This window comes from Maylandia zebra, linkage group LG7, assembly GCF_041146795.1.
Source record: "Maylandia zebra isolate NMK-2024a linkage group LG7, Mzebra_GT3a, whole genome shotgun sequence".
Lineage (NCBI taxonomy): Eukaryota > Metazoa > Chordata > Actinopteri > Cichliformes > Cichlidae > Maylandia > Maylandia zebra.
This window is the reverse complement of record NC_135173.1, coordinates 52,871,050-52,895,571: the sequence shown is the minus strand read 5'-3', so window position 1 is coordinate 52,895,571 and position 24,522 is coordinate 52,871,050. Positions and strand designations below refer to the sequence as shown.

The following is a 24,522-nucleotide window of genomic DNA, read 5'->3' as shown; positions in this document are numbered from 1 at the left end:
TGTTTTGGTTATCTATAACCGATAAAGCTAATGCAAACAAGAACTGATAAAGCCACTGTAAAGCAGAAAGCAGTGCAAATATCAGCTAAATTAGAGGGAAATTTAAAGGAATAGATATTTTCCCCAAGAGCTGGTGGAGACCAAACTAGAGCTTAAAGCAAATGATCCAGATAGCCATTTGTGTAGGTTGTATCTCAGCTAACAAAAAGTCTGTAAATGCAGGTTTAAAAGTAGGCTTGATCAAGAGAATATTAAACCTCCCTTTCTAAAGATTACATACCAAAACGGTACATTAATATCTGCAATTGTTTCCCTTAGATGATATTGACATGCACAAACACAAACACACACACTCACACGAACAAACACACAGCACTTTCTCTCATTCGTGCTGAAAACTCAGGCTATTGAGTTGATGCGTGAATTACCCAGACCACTAGAGCAGAAACAACTAGAGGCTGCTTGCCTTGGGATAATTGAGTTATTGTAATTGCACCTCATTAAAAATAGATCCTGTGTTTCAATCTCAAACAAAAAGTAACCAGTCAATAAATGTGATCAAACAAAATCTGACAAAAATCCAACACGCTGCTGATCCATATACTTACACTTACTTGCTTTTTAATTGAGGTCGTTTTACGCAGCCTTCAAATTTCAGATTTGGGTGTTGATGATTTGCTATGAAGAACATTTTGTACTTTTGAAAATGACTTTGTGGTGATGGCAGAAACACTGTGAAGGCCCAGGTTCAAGTTTTAAGACAAGAACCCGTGTTGTTAATATCTACTTGAGCGTGACACCCTGTGGTTTTTCAGAGCTGAACATCTGCTGTCTTGAAAGTGAGGAAACCGACATCAGGGATGTCTTCACATCAAATTGTCCTCATCTCAGTGTTTCCTGCCCATTTTCTTTTTCTGCTTCTCTTTTATACATGCATGCTAAATGCAGTAGATTAAACTATTTTCTATTTTTCTGCAGGCCATGTGAATGTGACCTCAGTGGCAGTGTGGGTGACTGCTCTGCTCTGGATGGACGCTGTTACTGTAAGCAAAATGTGGAGGGACAGAACTGCAACAGGTTGGTTATTGTGCTGTTGTTTGTTTCCCAGATAAAGAACAAACAAGCCAACTGTAAAGGTCTTTTACAATAAAACATCCAAACATTATGTAATATACCTATGTTTGGTCTCTTTTTAGCATCGCTTTTGAAAAAAAATCATTTTCATTATCGCTCCTAAGGGGAAAATAACTTTGCAAATTTCATTCCCAGTCGGCTGGTGCAGCAGAAACAGAGGGCTTAAGAACAATTTGATTCAGACTTGCTTGAACATTTTTAAGCTATCTGTCATTTTAACAACTAAAGCAGTGCAAGCGACCGTTAAACTGTGTCAATAGTCTCTGCTTCTCCCTTTCTGCTTCTATCTTGCTCCTGTGGGATAGAGGATCAAACAGATAACCTCACTATGACATTAGCAATACACACAGCCCCAGGTCTCCAACTATTGAATAATTCTGTACTCCCTGTTTGTTGACTTTTTGGCTGATTTCACGGGTGGTTGAGCAAGCTCCTCTCCTGTGTAATGTGACTAGTGTAGTGGCTGATTTTTAGCGGTGTTCCTGTCCCACCCACATGGCAGCAAGTGCCTGCAGGTCAGGGTGCTAGCAGCTGAGCTCCATTCTTCTTCTTAAAATGCCGCAATGTGTGCAGCGACTTGCGCCCAAACTGCTGAACTGAAAAAAAGCTTAAATAGATAGTGAATATAACAGTGCAGCATGGATGTGGTAAGGAGCTGTAATCAGGTGTGACTTCTGCATGTTAATGACTTTTTTTATGCACGGGGATGTGTGTGTGTGCGTTTGTGTACCTGCAGATGCAAGCCAGGATTTTTCAATCTCCAGCAAATAAACCCAGCAGGCTGCCAACCGTGCTTCTGCTATGGCCACTCGCTGGCCTGCTCCTCGTCCAATCACTATGCTGCTGTCAACATCACTTCTGACTTCGTTGAAGGTATTGTCTTCCCAGCCATTAATGAGGTTTCCCTGTTGCCTTGGGAGCTTTATTACTGAGCCAAAATTAACGAGACCAGCGATGTTTACTTTGTTCTCCCTGACCCTCTGTCCTCACTCCATTTTCAGCATTTGGCTCTGTGCTGAGCTCTCAGGAACAAAGCTGTTTTTTTCTCTTCTTTTATTTTTTAGATAACAAAAAATGAAAGAAAGACAGAAAACATACATAAACATACATTGCAACCTACACAAAGCTGTTTGGACAGATAACCCCTGTAAGAATAAACATACAAACTCTTTGTGAACATGAATATTTAGCAGATGCGATGTCTTTCACCTCCAGATCAAGAAGGCTGGTTGGGAGAGTTTTCTGGAGGGCTGGACTACCCCCTGCTGTGGAAGGAAGGTGAAGTCTACCTGCTGCCTCTTACAGAAGAGGACACTGGCTTCTACAAAGCCCCTGGTGAGTCGGCAAGAAAAATAATAGAGATTTGAACGAATCCACAAGCTCAGATTGTTGTTGTTACCGCAGTCTCAACAGGTGGGCTGCATCCCCCAGGGAGATATTTAAGCTTCGCTGAAATAGATTTTATTCGTTATTAGTGATAAAACAGCCCCAGCTGTTGTTCTTCAAAACAAATATGTAAATGATATTAGTAAAGTATCTGTAATATCCATAGCTTGTTCCTATTGTTCGTTAGTGAGATTAATCAGGATTTTTTTGGCAGCGGGTCACGCGGTGGTTATTCTGTCACCGCTTTTACCAATCCCTTATCAGAGCCATTAGAAGATAAGGGAATAAGCTGGCCCTGCCACAGGACTTAGGGCCCATTTCTATCAGCTGTGCCAGGAGCAAAGGCCTGATGGAATTGGATGTCTTGGCCATGCTGGAGAAGCAACAAAGTGAAAATTGGCTTGGTTTCTTCTTGTCTCCACTAAGTCGCTTCTAAGCATCAAATCCCCCCCCCCCCCCCCCCCCCCCCCCCCCCCCCACCACCACCAGTCTCTAGCCACTGTGCAGTCCGCAGCCCGAAGCAAAACAGGAGCAATCCCATTAACTCTGCATCCTGGAGGTTTAATGCCCAAAACGGGCGATCACAGGGAACGACTCCATTTGGAGGCGTCTTTTTTTAGGAAGATGAAAAACTCACAGCTGAAAGAGGATGTGACAAGGCCTAGTGGTCGGGCATAATTTATACAATGTCATTATAAATGCATTAGTAAGTTATGGATGCTCAAATGTGCGCGCGTGTGGTGACATGTCCTGACACATGCATTATGATTGCTTATATGCCCAAGCATATGCATATATATATATATATATATATATATATATATGTATATATGTATATGTATATGTGTGTGTTTGTGTGTGTGTGTGTGCGTGTGTAATTAGAAATTAACATAGTTAATAATGTTTTGAAAAGTTCATTTCTTGTTCACACACTCTATATTGACGCCTCTGTAGTCCACAGCACTCAGATTAGTGGCCCCCACTGGCCAACAGCAGCTTTGTGACAGCCTGCTTATCTACTTTGTGCAGTACTTGTTTATGTTGTCTCTCCACATAATAAATGCACACATCTATTGCTTTACCATCCCCATTAATGATCTAATTTTTCATATTTGTGCATGTGTACAGTTTTTTGTTTTTTTTTTAAAGATTAGACCAGAGCAGCAGCTTTGGAAGATTCTCTCACATGGTTTCTCCTCTTCTTTTATTTTTTTTTAATTTGTATTTTGTGCTGAAATCCCTCTCCAGTGTTCGTCACCAAAGAATGAGATAATTCTGAGTGACAACTCCTCCTCGAACATCATGCAAAACACAATTTCTGTGATTGCCGCAAATGTATTTGTCACCGTAGTTTGCTTTCGCCTTGAGCTGTCACTTGAGGGACGGGATTCAATCATCTGTTATTTTATTGAACTGGTAAAGCAAGGGAGTGGCACGTTTTGGGGGATCTTCATGGCTCATTCTGCTCCAGAAATATCAGCCATAGCTAGGAGAAGGACAGGGCGTCACAGATATTTCCTTAATAGTGTTTAACAAGGAGTTGCTGGCCAGGCTGGCAGCCTTTTTAGACACTATGTGAAACGAAAAAGGGAGAAAGAATCTCAGTCGAGTTTCCTGAATTCCCCATGACAATCAAACAATCACTTACACCAGCTGGGCTGTCAGAATTGTTCCTTCTTCTGCGCTGTGTGAAGATCTATTTTTTTTTTCTTTTTCATTTTTGCTCACATCTCAAATTGTCCTCCTTTCTATTTTCCTTTCAGCGCTAGTCTGTCAAGTAGTAAATTAATATACGTGGGCATTTACGAACGAGTATTTGTGTATGTACTTGAGGACGCTGTTTCTCTGAAGCATTGCCACTTCCCCTCCTTCCGATCCTGGACATCTGCTTGACAGTTGACACAGGCTGAGTTCAAGTCCCCGCGGTGACTCAACAGACGGAACGCTCGAGTGTGGCTGCCAGGAACTATCACAGACAAACATGAAGTACCACCCTAAACAGTTGCTTTGACCTGCCTCCAGCAACTGTGGTCACCACTTGAATCTGCTGGACAGTAACGGCGGTTCTCTTGGCTGAGCACTGTTTCATGCTGAAGGGGACATCATCTAACATAAGTCCTTGCAGCCATGGGTTGGAGAAGCTTGCAGTGTGGATTTGAGTATATGCACCACATGCCAACCTGCTAAGCCTTAAGCAGGGGAGAAGTGGGGGGGGAGTGAATTTTAATGCAATAATGTCTAGCAGAAGGGAGGCGAGCAGCATATAGTTGAGGAGTGAAAGGGAGAGAAAGAAGATCCGTGATATCAGCCCCAGGCTACCTGTCAGTCTGACTCAAGCTGCATGTGGCAGCTAAGGGCCTCACACAGCCTGAGCACTACCTGCAACTAAGTCTGCATGTAATTCAGTCTAGTGGCCTCATCATCTGGAAGGGTATACAAAAACAGAAGGGAGATGCAGCAAATGTAAATCGGGGAGTGCAGTGCAAACATGGAAAAGGGAGTAATGAGAATAAAAATAAAACTGAGGTGAAGAGAAACAGAGCAGAAGCAAAAGTCAGCCAATTTAGACTGAGTGATTGAGTGAGACAGTTCAATATGCTTGAAATAAACTGATAACGTCTAAAGACATCCTGACAGGCAATATTTCAGGCTCTGCAAAAAAATCTGTGCCCTCTTGGAGTTTCTTTAGTCTTGACCACAGGCAGTAAATAAAAGATGGTTGTGAGCATTGAGCAATCACCTGGTGGTTTAATGTCTGTTGTTGTTTTCTGGGGGTTTTTGGGTGTGTGTGTGGGGGTGGGGGGGGGGGGGGGTGGGGGGGGTGTTTAGTTTTAATCTAGCAGATATGACCACTGCTGAGCTTTGCTAGTGCTGGCTAGGTACTTTTGTTAGTAGGGCACATTCTTAATTCACTGATAATAAATCCCATGCTAATTGTGGCGTGAAGAAATCAGAACTGCTTATAAAAGTACTTGCTGGGAAAACTAACCAGCCAGCTCCTTACACAAAATGACAGCCATCTGTCACTCAGACTGGTTACCTTTCCTAACTTTATGCCTTAAATGGATAATTTCTTTAGAAAGTCACTTCCCCGTGCAGTCATGAAGGAGGGAAAGAGCTATAAAGACCCAAGCTGTTTTTTTATACCAGGCTGTAAACGTGTTTATTTCTGCTGTATTTCTGCCAGGAATTGAATCACTTTTGCAGCCGGCCTCAAGTGGCCATTTGAGCAACTGCAGTTTTTGGCACTTGGTGTTGGAATCACTTTAAAATTGGAGGTTGATCTTGGCAAAAATATTATTACATGTGAGTCTCTTCTTATTGGTGTTAACACACCATTGATAACTTTCCAAAGCTTTCCCCATAAACCTCATATATCATTCACTGTGGACTTCCTGGATCTTCTCACTTGCAGTGTACCTGTAATGTTCTGCCCACACAAACACACTGCCCTGCAGTTATACTTTTGGTGTAAACACTCTAATAAAAGAACAGCATGTCAGAATTCCTCTTAGAAAAGTTCTGTGTGGGTTTCACAAGAGCCCTCAGAGCTAACACAAGTAATCTGAGTAGATCACAGGTTCACGCTGCTTCACACTCCACTGTGTCCTCTTCTCTGAAGTATATGAAGCAGCTGTAATTCTTAAAAACTGTAAAACAGAAAATAGTCTGCTCTTAGCCTTTATAGCATCTTTAAACTTCATCACTTTTACAAAGCGTATTGCATGTGTTTTGCATTTACTCACACGCACACTAATGGCAGCAGAGCTGCCATTAATTACACACGGACATCTGCATATGAATATACTAGAGATGGCACGATACCACTTTTTTATGTCCGATACCGATATCATAAATTTGGATATCTGCCGATACCGATATGAATCCGATATAGTGTTTTTTAATCAATAAAACTTTTTTTTAAATATCTTGCTGCATTTTGTATAAGTTCATATTCAAGTTTAAATAAACAACACTAAAGCTATTCTGTTATACCTGTGTGTAAAAAAATACACTGCACCCAAAATATTTCATAGTTCAGCAATACTGATCAATCTAATAAACTTAAACCTGCACCATCCTCCCTATTTTGGTATTTTAAAGAGTACTTAGCGGAAATATTAAGCAACCTAACTGATAGGGTTGCAAACTCCCAGCAAAATAAAAAAATAGGGAACCACCCCCCACCCTCCTCCTCATGATGCTTAATCGACGTAATCAACTTTAGTTTGATGCAGTGTGAAAAAAAATGCACAGAAATAAATTATTTTTCAAAAATAATTAAATAGATTCAACATCTTTCTTCTACAGAATTGCAGACTGCACAGATGGTACCTTCCCAAAAGAAAAAGTACTATAGCTTACTACGGTATATTAGACTTAACAGTTACTATATACAGTAATGGACTTCTATACATTTTACATCAGATTAAGACTTTGGGTGTAAGATTCAGATAATTATTTATTAAAAGCTAGACATTTTAAATGAGAATAAGAAAGAAAAGTATGTCTTTGTGCCCCCTTTTCCCAGTTCATGCCCCATCGGCCCCCCTGGCTAAACTTTGCTAGATCCGCCCCTGCACAGTTACCAGCCGTCAGCTGCGTAGAAAAAGATCCTGGTGTAGAAAGTAATGTTAAATAAATTCTAACAACAGCTTATCAAGGTTAAACGTGCTGCTGTTGTTCAGCCGCTGGTTTCCTCTTTCTGGTGCAAAGTGGGCCAAAAACAAAGAAGAGAGACGGACTCCGACAGAAAAGCCGATCAGCTGATCATTGATCAGTTTCACTATTGAAGTAGCAGCAGGAGAGGGAGGGAGAGAGAAGAGGCCGTCTCTCCATATATCGGTTGTTAAGTTTAACGTGGGAATGCTTTACAAACATTCAGAGATGAACTTACACACTTGCTTTACTTCTCTCTGGGATAACTTCCTGGAGATGAAATGCTGGTTTGGTAGCTACGCTACAAATACACACAGCCGCTCTATCACGTGCTGCATACTGCTCCAACATGCTACTGTTATGAGCCGAGTTACGCCGTGTTGCAAGTTTTGTGAGGTGCTTTTTTGATATTTAATGGATCAGATTACATTTTTTATTTCTCTCCGAAATCCGATCCAGTAATTTGGGTCAGTATCGGACCGATACTGATACGTAATATCGGATCGGTCCATCTCTAGAATATACATCATCTCTAGGCATGGGACTTTTGGTTCTGGAAGCCATCTTTGGTTGCATGTTGTTAAATATCTCAATGTGGATAGCAGGAATGAAATCTTGAAACCATACAGTGCCATTTGATCACATGTAATTTTTTTATTAGCCATTTAAAAGCATATCTAAATTTTTTTTAACAATGACCAAAAGACATAATAGAAACTTTGAGGAGAGGTATACACTTGATACAATAGAAACCCCCCAAAAAGTTAGCAGACCAGTCAATGTTTTTTCAAAGTGGGGATTTTGTGGGTCCACATAGCAGACCAAGAACCAAACTGCAAAACCTCTCTCTGCCACCTGAGCCACAGTCCCCTAGTACAGCAGTCCCCAATCTTTTTTTGCGCCACGGACCAGTTTATGACCAACAATATTTTCACGGACTGGTCTTTAAGGTCTCGCAGATAAATACAACAAAATAAAACCAGTACCGGTACAAAAAAAAAAAGGAAAATGTATTCATAACACACGAGAAAAGACCCAGGGAAACCAAGTTAATGATAGATTTAAAAAAATAGCGATAACCATATATTTCACATCCGAGACTTAACTCCCCATATGGAAAAGAAATAGTAAAAACTTATATGATTTACTCTGGAAAGTGGCCACTTTCTCATTACTTTCATATATTGTTTTAGTAAGTATCCAAAACATACAAGTTTCATTTATATAATTTTTCAAGGGATCTTATATCTGTTTTCACTCTTGTATGCTTTTCATACAAGTTTCACACAAGACAGATACAAACTTTATAAGATTTATATATATCTTTTCCATATGGGTCTCGCTGCCCGGTATCAAACGACTATCGGTCCGTGGCCCAGGGGTTGGGGACCGCTGCCCTAGTATATTTCTCTTATATACAATTGCTCTTTGTGCTTCTGTATTTCATGTGTAGTACACTAGTCTGCATGTGCTTACTTTCTGTGATGTGTTTTGCTTTATCAGTCAGCTTGGTTATGAATAAAATCTTCCTTCCTTTCCTGGAATCACGTTTCTATTGCAGCTACCATGGGACCATAGAGCGCCTGCAGGCGGTGCAGTTTAGTGTCAGACTTTTAGAGTCCTGAGAGTATTGAACCTGTTTAAAAGTTTAAGGTTTGTCCATCCAGCCTTTGCCGTCAGATTGCCTGCATGGTGGTCGATGTTAGAGCCTCAGTGGGACTCCGGTTTGTGTGAGGCAGCAGTGATTTAATTGAAATGGAGCTGATTTAATTTGGTTGGAGCAAAGTCTAAACCCTCTGATTGATTGGGAACTGCTTCTCCATTCCCCAAAAGTTATACGGGCATCTATCACTTGTTGTGATGGCAGCTTTATGTGTTTCTGGCACAGTGTCAAAGGTGGCACAGTGAGCGGACTTCAGATCATTCTGACAGACTCATAGAAACAAAATGGAGATCGAGTGGCTCAAACTGCAGCTCTGGTTTCTTTTTGCTGCTTTTGTTGTTGTTCATTCAAATGCACGCATCATTTATTTGCAATGACCCAGGGCTGCAGCTATTATTTTTATTAGCAATTTCTCTGTTGATATATTTCACTGTTGATAGTTTTGTCCTTCAGCTTCCAGAGTCCAAGATGACATCTTAAAATATCTTGTTTTGTCTGACTAACAGTCCGAAACACAGTGATATTTGCTGCACAATGATAAACAGAGAACACCAACCAATTGGAGAAGCTCAGTGAATGCTTGGTATTTTTTTGCCTAGAGCAGTACTTTTTGACATTTTAGGAAATGCATTTAATCATTTTCTTGCCAAGATTTGGATGAGAAATTTGATGGTACTATTGTTTTGTCTCTACAAAGCCACCAACAGCTCATAGACAGTCAGTGGTTCAACTTAACAAAAGGCGCACTGGGAGTCTCACTCCAACCTGGCATCTCTTCAGAGGTTATGAAAATTGCACCTTGAAAACCAATGAGTTAAGAGAGCATATTTTGCATGTTTAATGTGGAAGGCCCCATGCCCTGAAACGTTTTTTTTCCTGAATTCACCTGGTTTTTCTGACACAAACCAAATTAAATCTACTCGTTTTTACACCTCATTATATCTGAAAGTAAAACAAGCAAGATATAAGTTATTTTAATTTAGAGTGAGTCATTAGTGTAAGAGACTTTGAGGTTCATTCACCCTCTTTTTTGCTTTAAACAAAAAAAGAGGCTAATACACTTATCAGTACATTAATTCTTATGAGCAAATGTTGAAAAAATAACATGATCATGAAGCTGTTTTATTTAAAAAAAAATAACTTAAGGGCAGGTCTATCGTCTACAATCTGTTAACTAATATCATGTGTCCATAAGTAAAGTGTGGGTGCTTGAAAAGTCCCTCCTTTTCTTTTTCCTAACCTCTTTTCCTCAACCTCGATGAAAACAACATTGAGGTGAAGGAAAGGTGAGTAGAACTGGTAAAAATTAGCAAAACAGAAGAGAGGTGCACTGAGAATGTGAACGACCTTCACTCGTCTCACAGTAATTTCCTCTGATTAGTAAGTCTGTCCAATAGCCTATAACATTCAATACATCTTATTTTCTAATATTTACCTGCTGTTATCCAGTGTAACTCTTTTTCACCGCCCTGTTTAGGATTTCTGTGACTGCATTAAAATTCTCTCTATCCATCATTTATCGCAGCTGACCTCAAATAAAAACAAAATTATGATAATCCTAAAGGCTGCAGTACAGCAAAGGACATTCATGCAAACTGATTATACAGAACCTTAAACACACTTTAATCACTTAATAGAGCTCATAATCTTCTGCTGGGAGGTTAAGAGGCAGTTGTTAAAACCTCAAAATATATCTGCAGGTAATGGCATGAAATAGAAAAGGTAGTTACAGTTAACATTTACATACACTTTGTTTATTATGTTGATTGTTTTCATGAATTATCAGGTGGTCCTTTGTTATGAATTATGGAACTGCCTTTTCTCCTCCCTTTTAATAAAGCATGGTCCCAGGTCTCCTCTGCTAAAGGAAGCAGTAAAAGAAGCATTGAAGCTTCGTTTACTTAGTATTTGGATACTTCGAGGTCACCTCTATCAGTTGGGAACTTCTGTGATTTCTATAATCACTGCTATAGATGACTTAAAGGTATGAAAATCACTAATAAATATATTAGAGATTTGCTGCTGAGTGTCAGGTGGGTGCATAGTGGGATACTAGCTGTTATTAGGCCACTAAATTGGACCTCTATTATTTATTTTTCTATTTATCACTTATCCAGAAAATTTTATAACTAGCCATATGGTTAGTTATACTAGCAACCCATCCAAGAAATCTTTTACCCGGTTTTAGTGAGTTAAATAATAATATTTCATTTTACATTGCATTTCACTAACTATCTGTTTCTGTGATATAAAAAATACTATAATATATACTATGCAGCATGCTAATCAAGCTGGCTTTTGCTAATAACTTAGCACAAGGATGAATGTCGGATTTGGGAAGAGGTATAAAAGACTAATAATTTATGTGGTGGACTGTATATTTATATTTTTTATTCTTTGAAAACCAGCTGTTGTCAGCTGACCTGTACTGATGCCACCTTGAGGTTTTCTGGTCTTTTAACCAAATACATTCTACAATACAGGCAGATGTTACATGAGACATCTAGGCTGCTTTCCGAACTCCAGGCAATGTAAAACTAATATAAAGGTGGAATTTGGCAAGTTTTACTAAAGCTATAATACCAAAGTTTTTCTAGAAGAAATTCCTAGCATAACTGGAAACCTTGGCAGTTTTTTAGAAAAATACTCTACATTAGCTTTAGTTTTAATGGTCAGTGAGACATGATGAACTCTATATGTATAGAGTATCTGGTGTAATCTGATAGAAATTTCTTCAATTTGCTGATCGTTCCCTTAAAATACGTTTTTAATTCTTCGAATGGCATCTCTCACTTTTATATGTACCAAACTGAGCAGTGACCATGGATGTAACAGTCTGTTGTGTACCAGTGCAACATAATCCATCCATTAGCCTTCTCTTTCTGACCTTTGAAGAATGTAAAATTACTATCATTTAATTTGTTTTCCAAGCTCTTCATAAGTAGAGCTTGCTAGATGCTGAAATACTGCAATCACAACTTTACTGACATTTTTATGAGAGAATGACAAGGATGAAATGCGAACAGTAGGTGGAACCATGTGGTGACTTAATGGTCTCTGTGGGAGCAGCTAAAAGGTCTCCTATGCTGCAGAACACAAAATTGAACTTGCTTGAGTTTCTTATGCCTTAAAATTGTTATTTTACTTAATAACTTGTTCGTTGAAAGCATTCCAAAATATCAGCAGCTAAAATGCTAAATTAAAGCTTTAAAACTGGATTTCACTAACTAGTGGGTAAAATCTATTTTTGTATATACAGTAATGTTTTGTATCATGAACTGTACAGAATAGCACAACATCACCCAGTTATTTTTGATGGCAAATCCAAAACCTGATTACTTTACAATCCTTATTTTATGTTTTGGAAATTACATGTCCCATTTTCTTTCTTTCTTTCTTTCTTTCTTTCTTTCTTTCTTTCTTTCTTTCTTTCTTTCTTTCTTTCTTTCTTTCTTTCTATATAATGTGAATTTAGGTACTAAGCCCATATATACATTACAAGAGTCTTTGCTGAGTTAAAACTTCAAAGAGGAAGGAAGACTTTTTTTTTTAAAAATAAATGTATGTATGTTTGTTTTTATCCCATTTTCTGAAGTAACTTTTTACTTTGTTACCTATTTTTAGTGGTAACTTGCTGATTTATTTGGGACTGAAGTTGATTGAGTAATCAATTTTTCATGAAGTAGAAAAGCAAGTTGCACATGAATACAGCACGCTGCACTATTTACTTATTTGTTACATTTTTAAATCCTCCCCAATTTCTCATGTGAGATGATGAATGAATATAAATCCTTGGAAATACACAGACTGCAAATCACACTTACGCATGAATAATCCTTTCATTGTTTTTTCTATAGTGATTCATTACTTTGGAGATTGGCCTGCAAGTGGGGCTATTCTTCGATGGTCTATTAGGATTGTGAGTAATTATCCCTTGGTTCCTCAGTTCCTTACAGACAGAGAGAGAACTCCCGGGAACCACATGACGTAAATCAAACCCCCAGCAGAATAATAGCCAACAAGCTACATCTGAAAACGAAGCCCTCACCACCATAAGGGAGCACTTTAGGAGAGAATATTAGCTTAGTCACACAATAGTATTACTGGGCTCATTACCCACAGTTATGCACGGGATGTTCAGTATGTATTTCCTATTAATCATTTCAAAAGTAATAGTTCGGTGAGCACAAGTTTCTTACATTACTCATTACAGTGCATCACTACCCAAATGTTGGTAATAAACACTTGTCTGATTCCAAAATAAATTAGCTCTACCTGGACTGTTTTTACAGTGCAACAATGATCTGGTGCTGGTGGTGATACATTTTTGAGTCCTTGTTGTGTAGTGTTTGAGAGACTGACAGTCGAGGCAGAACCTTATAAAAGAGTTCATCTATGTCATCTCAAAGAGAAGATGGCAGAGATAATACATAAAGTTCCATTTTATTGAAATGCATCCATAGGTATTGTTCAAGAACACATGAAGCTAAGTCAAAGATTTGTAAAACATCAGTCATGGTCGCAGCTAAAAATAAAACTGCTGTTAGAACAAAACAGTGTGAGGAATGACAGGAAATCTTACCACTCAGTTTGGCCATAGATTATCATCAACCCCACACCCAATGCTCTCCTTTGCACTGCAAAAGGGTCAAAATGGTGTGAATGGGACATCCGTCCCATCCAATTGTTACACTTCTCTCTCCTCTATGAACAGGCGTTACAAATAAAATCTATAATAGACAAATTTGTCTGCTCCATGTTTAGAAATTGTCAGAGCTCTGTTACCATTATTTTCTATAAGCATGTTTTACAATTACCTCAGATTTTGACAGATTAATTATTATGCAAGTGATGACTCACACAATGAAATAATGATCAGATGTTTTAGAGGGTAAAAACATTAATTAATTCATTTGTAGAAACACAATTAATTTTGACTAAGAGGATATACATGACCAAGAATGTTCAAACTGTATACAACTGACACAACTTTGACACAACAACGTCATTTGTTTTTACTGAGAGTCCTTGAGTAACTGTCTCCCTTTTTTTCTTTTACCCTTTCCCTTACAGTGATGTACAATAGCAGAATGTTCTTTGGTAGAAAACTAATAGGACTACAGCGTTAGAGACACAAATAAGTCCACTCTCATTTAGTCAAATTGTTAATCTAAAAAAAAAAGTCACCCACCCTGGCTTACACAATGTCAAAAAACTTGTCATTTTGGTAATTGCCACCATTTATTCCACGAAATAAAAGCTTAATTTTGACACATGAATTAGAGGCTTTTGGTGAGGTACAACCCATCACTGGTTAACAAAAGTGGTCAGACAAAAAGTGCCAAAGCAATTGTTAAAACAGTAAAACAAGTTTTGAAAAATGTAGTTTATGCTGTGATCATTTTTTCTGTTTAGTTTTACTAACAGCTCAGATAGTAGAAAATGTCACCCTGTATGAGAAAAAATATAAGCTATAGGGAAATTGTAACTTTGAACGTTGGTGCCCGCATAGCATGAGCAACACTGAATGCATAAACATGCTCTGTCTATTAAACAATGCTTTGTTACAGATTTATGTGAAACTAAATATATATATTTAGTCCTAACACCCCCACGTCCATGCTGATTTAATCTGTAGAAGGTTTTTTTTAAAATGTATTTAATTAAAAATATAAATGAGCAAACGTTTACTAGAAATATAGCTGAAAACATGAAGCCTATAGAAAGGTAAGAAATTACTGACTGTACATCTGAACATATACAAATAAATACACAAAATAATGTTTCCCTTTTTTTGGCCGCATGTCTTAGGATACATTATTTGTGTATTAGTAGATGATCATTTCTTTCTTTCTTTTATAACCTTTGTGTTTTCTACTAAAATCTTTTGTGTTTACATCTTTAATAAAATAAATTTAGAAAAGAAAACTATATTAATTTATACCAGTAGAGAAGTTTTGACCAAGTAAATGCAACACCATTATATAGAGCACATTATGACAAGCCAGACAGCTACACATCTTGCTTGACTATCTATATTTTTATTGCTGCCAAACCTCCAGTCCACATGGACAGTCCTGAATTTGGAGTCATTTGTTGTCTTATGATCTGCCAAATGAAAGCTGGAGCATTTTAGCCTGCAGCAAACTAATGCTAATAAAACTAGCTGTTGCCCCATGTGATCCATAAATCAGTGTTAAAGCTTTAAACAGAATTGTGTTTATCAACTGCTGTGAAATGCAGACTTGAATTATTTACCTTGCATCACCGCATCATGTGGAGGTGTTTCAGTCTTTGGGTCTAAACATCTTGGCCTTGCAATATTGGTCATTTTTTCTAATGGTTTAGATGTTTAGAAGGTGCTCTATGAAGGAATTAGTCTTTAATTGGTCAATGAGTTAGCTTAGCCTCTTTTCCTTCTTGACCTTGACCTGTTTTTTTAACAGTTAGGAACATCGATTGATTCTGAAATTACACTAAGACCTGCGACAGCTCATTTCAAAATGAGTAAATGTTTCGTCCTCAGCAGCTGCTTGTGAAACCACTTATCCTTGTTCTGATTCGCTGTGCCTGTTTCAATTGATTTTGATCTTGTGTTTACATGAATGATGCCTTATTAGACTTAGACGAGTGCTATTGATTGGTCGTGTAATTGAAGCCTTCTCCCTTTTATTACTCCCTGTTTTTCATTTCCCACAAATACTAATCCTACTGATAGGGATTAATACATATCAATAACACAGTGCCGATCCCTCGTTCATGCATTGTTGCAAAAAAGAAAAAAAAATGTTAGCAACTGTGATGGAAGTGTGATGCATTGGCTTGGTTTTTGAGCTTGGTTTCTTATGTGTGAAAGCTTGCAGCTTATTAGACATAACAGTCTGTCACTTCATGTTGGAAAAAAAAAAATCCTTACATTAGAGTTACAAAAGTCTCACTGGAAAAGTTGCTGAAGCTACAGCATGACTACCTATATAAGAATCTGTTGTGTTATACATTTATTAAACATCATTTACTTGATGATAATTTGCATACTGTGATAAAAGAAGAAACACGGTCCAGACCAAATCGAAATAATAATTAAGCTTCATTTTATTAAAGCAATAGTGTATAACAGTACTTAACCAAGGCACTTTAACAAATCGTCAGGTAATTGCGAGCAGCACTGGTGAAAAGCAACACTTCAAGTCACAGTGCAAAAAGGCAGGTGAGAGAGAGGTCAAGTAAAAACCATCGATTAACACGCTTGTGGACGTCACAGCGAGGGCAAGCTGCACATGTAAGGGCACAGCCCAGATAATAAAAGCCAGCTCCTGGTTGAGCAGATATTAGATGATAAGACAGGTGAATTGTTCTGAGTGACGCCAGAGGCCCCTCGCAAGCAAAACGATTCTTTCAAGTCCACAGCCCTCTCAACCCCCAAAAGAGTTCAGGATGTACTTCACACACCATTAACAAGATGGCAATCAAGCGTGCAACCTGTCAGTTTTGCCCACTCACTCATCCAGGTATTGTAGAGAACGGCAGCTTGCTTTATTTCTGTTTTTTTATTTTTTCTTTAAATAGAAATTGTTATAATTTGTGCATTTTTAGAGCAAAACTGTACAGGATCTATACAATGGCTTGGGCTTTTTACATTTTTCAAATCTGCATAATGAGGAAGTGGAAGATTTTTGCCTATTTTTATACATCAGAAGCGTATAACTCTTGTGTGATGTTCTTTTGGCCAGTTTGGGGTGGTAGCGGTAGTGGGGGGTATCTTGTGGTAGCTAAAAAGCTTTGAAGTCCTGTTATATGAGGAGCCAAAGCCTAGAGGGTGGGTAATTACACGCAGATTCCTGCAGTGCTCCACGTGATCTCAAAAAGCTTGTACTCCACTGCCCTCATGAACACACACATCAACTCAAAGTGAAAGGAACTGGCAGATTCTTTGAAAAGCACAAAAACAATTAATCCTACTTCCAAAAACACCATGCTTATACACAAAAGTTTAGCTCTATATTTACTACATTGATGGCACAGAGCTGACTCAGACTCCAGTAATAAAACTCCATCCATGCATCTTTCTAACATCTGCCCTTACCACTCTAGTGAAATTCCTGGGTCACAAAGTCTACAGCTATGGCCAGCTTCTCTTCATCACCTTTGCCTCTGAGACCCCCGAGCTGCTGCCCGACCACATCGCCCTGGTCCTCGAGGGCTCTGGAATCACTCTGTCTGCTGACCTTTCATCCCAACCAGTGCTTGGTTGTCACCCTGGCCTCACACCACGGCACTCTTTCACCATCAGGTACAAGACCACACTGAGAGGTTTCATAATTTTTGAGTGTTTGAATGTGTTCTAGTTTTTTGTCCCTCTAGAAAATATCAAAGTCTTAGCTTGTATGTTGATATGTTTGTTTTGCTTTGAATCTGTGCATCTCCCTGGCGCCTGAGTCACAAGAGTATATCCTATTCAGTACCGATTACAGCTCACCCACGTTGACTTTGCTGTCACCGTCCCAGCAGAGTGTCAGGATGGGTGATGAGCCAGCCACCTCATGCGCTGGCTGTCATGTAGATCTGGCACACGTTGCGTTTCCATTTTTACATTTTATACATATAGCAGATGGTCTTACCTGCAGTGACATGTAATATGTGGAGCAGAGAAAATGCATCCAAAATTCACAAAAGTGATACTGATAGTAATTCTATTGGGGTCAAAAGGTTCAAGGTTCAAGGTTCTTTATTTGTCACATGCATAGTTATACAAGTATAACACACAGTGAAATGTAGCCTGACACGCTCCTCGACATGTGCAAAAAAATTGGGGGGGCAGTAGAGGAAGAACATTATATATATATATATATATATATATATATATATGTATGTATAGTATATACATTGGGTGAATGTGCAGTAGTAGCAGCAAGCAGGTGAATTCTGTACATTAATATGAATAGACATCTGACTATTTTACAGGATAGACGATATAAACATATTTAAAATTAAAGGAATTGAAATGTACATTGTGCCTTGGTTTAGTGTCTGGAAGAGTCCTGTCTCAGTCAATTATAGATGAGTGTTATTTTGGTCTAAAATCATTGGAAAGAAATCAAAGAGTTAAACAATTAAAAACTATAAAGTAAGGCAGAATCTTGTGGAAAAAGGGGACGTTAGTCCACAAAAATAGAAAAGCCTTGAGAATTTATCGAGTGGAAAGAGAGGGCATATGAGGTATTTCTTTAATAGAAGAAACTTGTAAAAGTCGGATGTTCTGGCTGGAGTAGGGAGGTCACTCCACTATTAAGCTCAAGGAGGCAGAGGGTCGGGCTGGAAGGATGACCAGGTCGTAGCATGGAAAGGAGAGCTAAGTGGATTATAGCGACAGCTTGCAGAGCACTGGATGGAGTGTAGGGTGTGTCTATAGCCTGGAGGTAGAGCGTGTATGCAGACAGTAGTGGTCCCTTTGCAGCCTCACGTGCCAACACCAAGGCTTGAAATTAGATACAGGCTTCCACACACAGCTAGTGGATGAAAAACATTATTGATTTCCAAGAAGAAAATTGGTCTGTTGAAGGAGCAAATAAAAACAGTATATGAAAATGGTCACATAAATATCAGAGACGTAAACCTAAGTGAAACCTAAACACTGTAGCTCAGGTGCTTGGATTGATCCCTGAGTCCTCCGTTCATGTGAAGGACTGGTATACTGGTATGCATCCTTCTTTTTTTCCTTTTTTTGCCACATATTGATACTGTTTGAATAGAAAATAGAAGTGCTGTATGAATGTGTGCGATTGGATGAAAAAGACTTGTGATGGAAGTCAGTTTGAGTGCTCAAATTGAGTAGAAAAGCAATATATAAGTATCAGATGATTTACAATTTCCACAGTATTTGGATGAGCAAGTGATGATCCCAGAACAGGAAAAACATATATATTTTCACAAGCTGTAAAGTAAGGCTTGAGTCATGATACTGAAGCCTGCCACCATAATGACTTAACAGTAGAAGTAAATTTCATAAACTGAAGTAAGAAACCATCTTGAAATTGTGTGGAAGTAGTTTAAAGCATTTATCTCCACTCATACATGCGTTTATATTGTACTGTCTTGACTCCTTTTTGAAGGGAGCCTCTTATGCTTTCTTCCACCTATATACATTTATCCTGGGACTCCACTTCTTTCCACTTGAAACTTCACCAATGAAGTAAATTTCACATCACTATTAGTCACGTTTATCCATCCATCCATCCATCCATCCATCACTTATCTGGGTATGGGTCAGCAGAGACACCTAGACCTCCAAGGTGTTTGCAAGTCAGCCAGAGATGTAGACTCTCCAGTGTGCTCTGGGTTGTCCTGTGGCCTCCTCTTGGTAGAATGTACTTGGAAAACTTTGCCTTTCAGGGGGCATCCCAGTAAAATGCAGAACCAGCTAAACTGGCTTTGATGAGGGTCAGAGTGTAGACTTACTGGTAGTGGTGCAACGGATCACAGTTGATCCGTAATCTGAACCGATCCTACTCCACGGTTTGGCACGCACGTGATCCGAAGATTCGAAAAAGAAGAAAAAGAAAAGTCTGTCAAGTGATAGTTATGGCCGGCGCTGGTGGTCCAAGTGGAGGAGCAGAGGAGTTTGCGGCATTTAAACAGCCCTTTGCTGCCCAGTCCGACCGGGCTAAAGCTATTACAAAAGCTACTGGGGTGTTTAGCTGCAGACGGGAGGCCGTATTCCGTTGTGCAAAACAAGGGGTTTAAACTATGATGAATGTGCTTGAGCCACGCTATGATATCCCGTTGCACATCCAGCATGTATGAGCAGGAAAAGTTTAAAGTTGTGGCTGAACTGTCCCAGGCATCTTCTGTTGCCCAACTACAAATGGGTAGACCTCCAGGTCAACGGAAAGCTACGTGACCATGACAGCTCATTATATCACAGCGGAGTGGTAGATACAAAGCCCTGTACTGCCCTATATTGCCCTTAATTTGTTTTTATATAATTGCGTGGAATGAGTCTTGAGTTGAATGTCTTTAATAGGCAAAAAATACTTAAATAAGTTAATAGGTAAATGTTAAAATTTTTTCTTTTTTTGCTGATCCAAAAATTGATCCGATCCGTGACTTAAAACCGTGATCCGATCCGAACCGTGAGATATTGTTGCACCACTACTTACTGGTAAACTGGCAGCTTTGCTTTCACACTTAGCTGTCTCTTCATCACAGCAGACTTGTACAGCATCCCCATGACTGCAGGTGCTATGCCTAACCTCCAACACCTGTAGCAGCAAATTGTTCACAACCCAAAGTGAGCACTCCACTTTTTTCCAGCTGAAAAACAGGACTCGAAGATGTTAATTCTCATCCCAGCCACTGGGGAGTTGCATATTTCCCAGTGCAAACTGGAGGTTATTGCTCAGTGAACCCAAAGAATCACAACCACACCCAAAGGAACATACTCCAGGTCCATAAATCACATGTAGACTAGCTGGCAAGCTATCACGAATCCTTGAATATTCTTAAAGGGATAATGAGCTGGTCCAGCATTCCAGGACCAGAATGAAAATCGCATTGTTTTTCCTGGATCCAAAGTTTGACTATTGGAAGAACTCTTATCTCCAGTACGCTGGCATAGACTTTCCAGCATGTGATGTTCTGAGGAGTGACTGAGGAGTGCGATGTTCCTGAAGCTGGAATCTATCCTCTGGTTCCTTTTCTTTTCAGCTCCAAAGCATGTTAAGCCTTAAGGAAGTCAAGGAAGATCTCATCCACCGGAGGTTACTTGCAACCATTAATCAATTTCAGACTTCTAAAATAGTCTTGTAAAAAACATAAACTAATTTAAATACTTCAAAGAATTATAAAGAACACAATACAAGCATTCCCTTCACAGAAAACCATTTTGTCTAATGAAGTACAAAGATTTCAGTGAAATGTTACTTGCAGCTTGCAGTTCCAACTCTTTAACATTTCCCTTTATAGATGGAACAGCTTTGTCTTTTAGCATGAACCTATCTAAAGCTACAGCTTTTTCGGGAGGAACTGTGCTGCTCTCTGGCAGGAAGCACCATGCCCTCCTGGGTTTTAAATGCACTTTAGAACAGCACGCAGTAACACTACATATGAGCAGGCAGAGGGAGGTTTGGGGTCTTCACCGTTCTGTTAACCGTCGGGGCTGGGAGGAGGTGCTGGCTGTCAGATTGGGGTCTGGGATGCGGGGCCTCCCTGCTACTGCAGACAACAAGGTGGTCTGCTTTCCTCCACCCCAGAGAGAAGGGTTACATCTCCTGGGTCCGAGTACGGTTTGCCCCTCTGGGGGCGGGGGTACCTGGATCTCCTCCATACCTGCTTCTTGCCCTGGGGGACGGGGCTATGGCTCCCCACACTCCCTAGCAGATTGTTACATGGAGAAACCTTTTGAATACAAGCATGCTGATCCACACAGGTGTACACACAGGTGTTCACAGACACAAACTACACCTTTCTTGGCTGCTACCTCAAAGAACATTGTGCGCTTTTGATCTTGCGTGATGCACAATAGCATGTAATATTTAGTATCTACTGTTAGCTAGTTTATTGTGATGGTGTTGTATTTATTATGTTGCTCTTTTTTTTATTTCCATACAGGTGATCCAGGTGTTTTGTTTGTTTTTCTTTTTTTTCGTCCCACCTTTCTCACCATCTCTTCTCCCCTCTATTTTTCTTTCTCTCCCTCTCTTTATTTGATTCTTTCTCCCTGTCCTGTCCCCCAGTCATGTCTGCCCATTTGTAACAACCGAAAATCAAATAAATACATAATTATAATAAAGGTCAATCATATGCACCAATATGGCAAGGCCATGATGATCCACTTGGTAAAGTAAATCCGCTTGGCATCTTTCTTGGCCTTCAGACAGCAATTCTGATGGCTAAAGATCCAAATGGGACAGGCAAAAAAAAAAAAGGTAAATAAACAGTGAATTCCACTGAGAGCAGTTACACAACACAAAAAGCAGTGAGGAAAATAAACTGATAGTTCCACAAATTTGTTTTAGAAATACTACACATAATACCAAAAATATTCATGCCAATTACTACCAAATACTACACTTTGTCAGCTCAAGACAGATGTGAAAACTGACAGTGGACTTTCCTAATAACAATAAAAATAAAACACATCACTTAACACATTAATTGATTGCACATTTGCAGTGACATAACAATCTGATAGTGAATTAGCAGGAGACACAACAAACAAACAAACAAATGCACAAAAAATAAATAAAAATCTCTTCATTTTCATTTTCTTCTTTACTAGTTTCAATGCCTATACAGACAGCAAACAAAAAAAGAATTGTCTCACAATTCAAAGACATGTGGGCATGAACACAGATTAAACTGATGAGCCTCTGGATTCACATTCAGCAGCTACGCTATGGTCTGGGTCAGGCAGGTACCTGAGAAAGGACAGGAAAGGATTGGTTTAGAGAGGGGTCTTACCTTCTACTTCAGACATGATTCGAGCACTAAATTCTATCTACAGATGAACAGTTTGAAGACTGCGGGAGAGTGAAGATGTCACGTATCCTATCAGTTATAGCCAAACAAATTGCAATATTGGCTGGATGACAGAGACCAGGAAGAGGTGTGAAGTGGAATGGGTGTATGGGCACAGGCAGTCTTCCAAAACTTCATTTTGTAATTTATATTCAAAGTGGGTGGCACGGTGGTTAGCACTGTTGCCGCACAGCAAGAAGGTCCTGAGTTCATTTCCACCATCAGGCCGGGGTCCTTCTGTGTGGAGTTTGCATGTTCTCCCCATGTTTGCGTGGGTTCCCTCCGGGTACTCCGGCTTCCTCCCACCATCCAAAGACATGCAGCTTGTGGGGATAGGTTAATCGGATAATCCAAATTGCCACTAGGTGTGAATGTGTGAGTGAATGTGAGTGCGAATGGTTGTCTGTCTCTGTGTGTTGGCCCTGCGACAGACTGGTGACCTGTCCAGGGTGTACCCCGCCTCTCGCCCTATGACAGCTGGGATAGGCTCCAGCGCCCCCCCGCGACCCTGAAAAGGATAAGCGAATGGATGGATGGATATTCAAAGTGTTAATATTAATTTTTAATATGAATGAATATTAATATTTTGTTAAAAGATACAAAAGCCCTTTACTGACAAAGCACTGATTCCAAGGACCATATGACAACATACATACACACTGCAATATAAACAGGTCTGTGAGACCCAACATATAGTATGCTCACACTCACACTCGTGTTTGAAGCTGAAAACTATGGAAAAATTCACAAGACCATAATGTAACACTAAGCTTTTCTTACTGTCTGTATTGTGATTAAAATGTCTCATTTAAATTTCAAACAACAAAAAAGAAAGAAAGAAAAAGCTACAGCTTCATTATGGGCTCTGTTGATGAAAGAGTGAAGTGGAAGAAACAAAACTGTTGGCTTTTGGCTGTTGTTGGTCATTTCTGTAGTACTTTCTTTGAAAAAGTCAAACAAATATAGCTATCCTAAACAACCAAAACAAGTGGAAATCCTATTTGCAGTGTACTCCCGAGCACAGCAGTGGAAAATATTTTTCAAGTTTCAAGCTCTCAGACCCAAAGCTCTTTCTGTGTCTGTGTTTACCATGCAAGAAAATCCATTCCTCTCCATTTGACATCAATCAAACCAAAGAGAGAGAAGGAAGAATCGAGCACTAAAAGCAGGGTAACGCCTAAGCTTTCGGCTCGCATAGATTTCATGCACATATGCAGACCTCATTATTAAATCTCGTTTAATATGAGCAGCCGCTATTGTGACAGCTAATGTGACAGAAAATCAGAAAAAAATCACAGCAGGTCATACAGATTAACAAAAATATTGAAGCTGTTGGTGAAACTAGAGGACGCTTGGTATATCAACTCAAAATGGAGCTAAATTTAACTATAGATAACATGCCCAGAATGTGCTGTGTAGGTACAGACAAGTGTGAAGTCACAGTTCTATTCTCATCATTCGGAAGTGTAAAGATTTGATGGTTGGACAGTTTACTGAGGGAAATGAAAGTGTGAGTTTGTATGTGCAGAGAGTTTCGTTAATGGCAAAGTTAGGTTTGAATGAAATACTTTTCCTATATTTTTTATGACGCTATGAGTGTGTGAGTTAATGCATCTCTGACCCACTGCAACCCTTTGCTGTTAACAGCTGCAGTTTTAATGTTTGAGTAGTTTCACTTACTAAGCTACTCTATAATTTATACTGTAGCCTCCCACAACTACATGTGGAGGCACATTATGTCTTGTAGCAATCAGATCACATTTACATGCAGAGAAATATAGAGATAAACATAAACTTACAGAGCGGTTTTATGCATTGATGCGTCTTATGGTAAATCTTTCTAATGTGTAGATCTTGCAGGCAGGTGATTCATATTGCAATTTGAGGGACGCACCAACTTTTTGAACACTGCAGCAATCACAGGTTGGATGTTGTGATGAAGATGGCGGCAATCAAAATCAAGCTGCTTCGCAGTTCCTGCCGCACAGAGCTGATGGTGTTTACATTGCAGCAGTCTGCTGTTTTGTTTTCTTGGTGTTGCTCTATTAGATTATAATATTCTGTGTGTATGTCAGTTGTAATCATTTGTGTTCTTGATTAGCATCTCCGTTTGGAAACTGAGACTACGCGCTGATTGAGTTGTCTTGTGCCAGCCTGCAGTTTCT

General features: G+C 39.3%; 1 protein-coding gene across 1 annotated transcript in view; it reads left to right on the top strand.

The window, feature by feature from the left end:
* The window catches only part of lamc3 (laminin, gamma 3), a 151,087-nt gene that overhangs the window by 68,758 nt on the left and 57,807 nt on the right, over positions 1-24,522 (top strand). The window contains exons 7-10 of the mRNA XM_004549823.3: positions 979-1,077; positions 1,871-2,007; positions 2,350-2,469; positions 16,934-17,132. Coding sequence (XP_004549880.3) covers positions 979-1,077; positions 1,871-2,007; positions 2,350-2,469; positions 16,934-17,132 — 555 coding nt within the window. The remainder of the gene's footprint in view (positions 1-978; positions 1,078-1,870; positions 2,008-2,349; positions 2,470-16,933; positions 17,133-24,522) is intronic.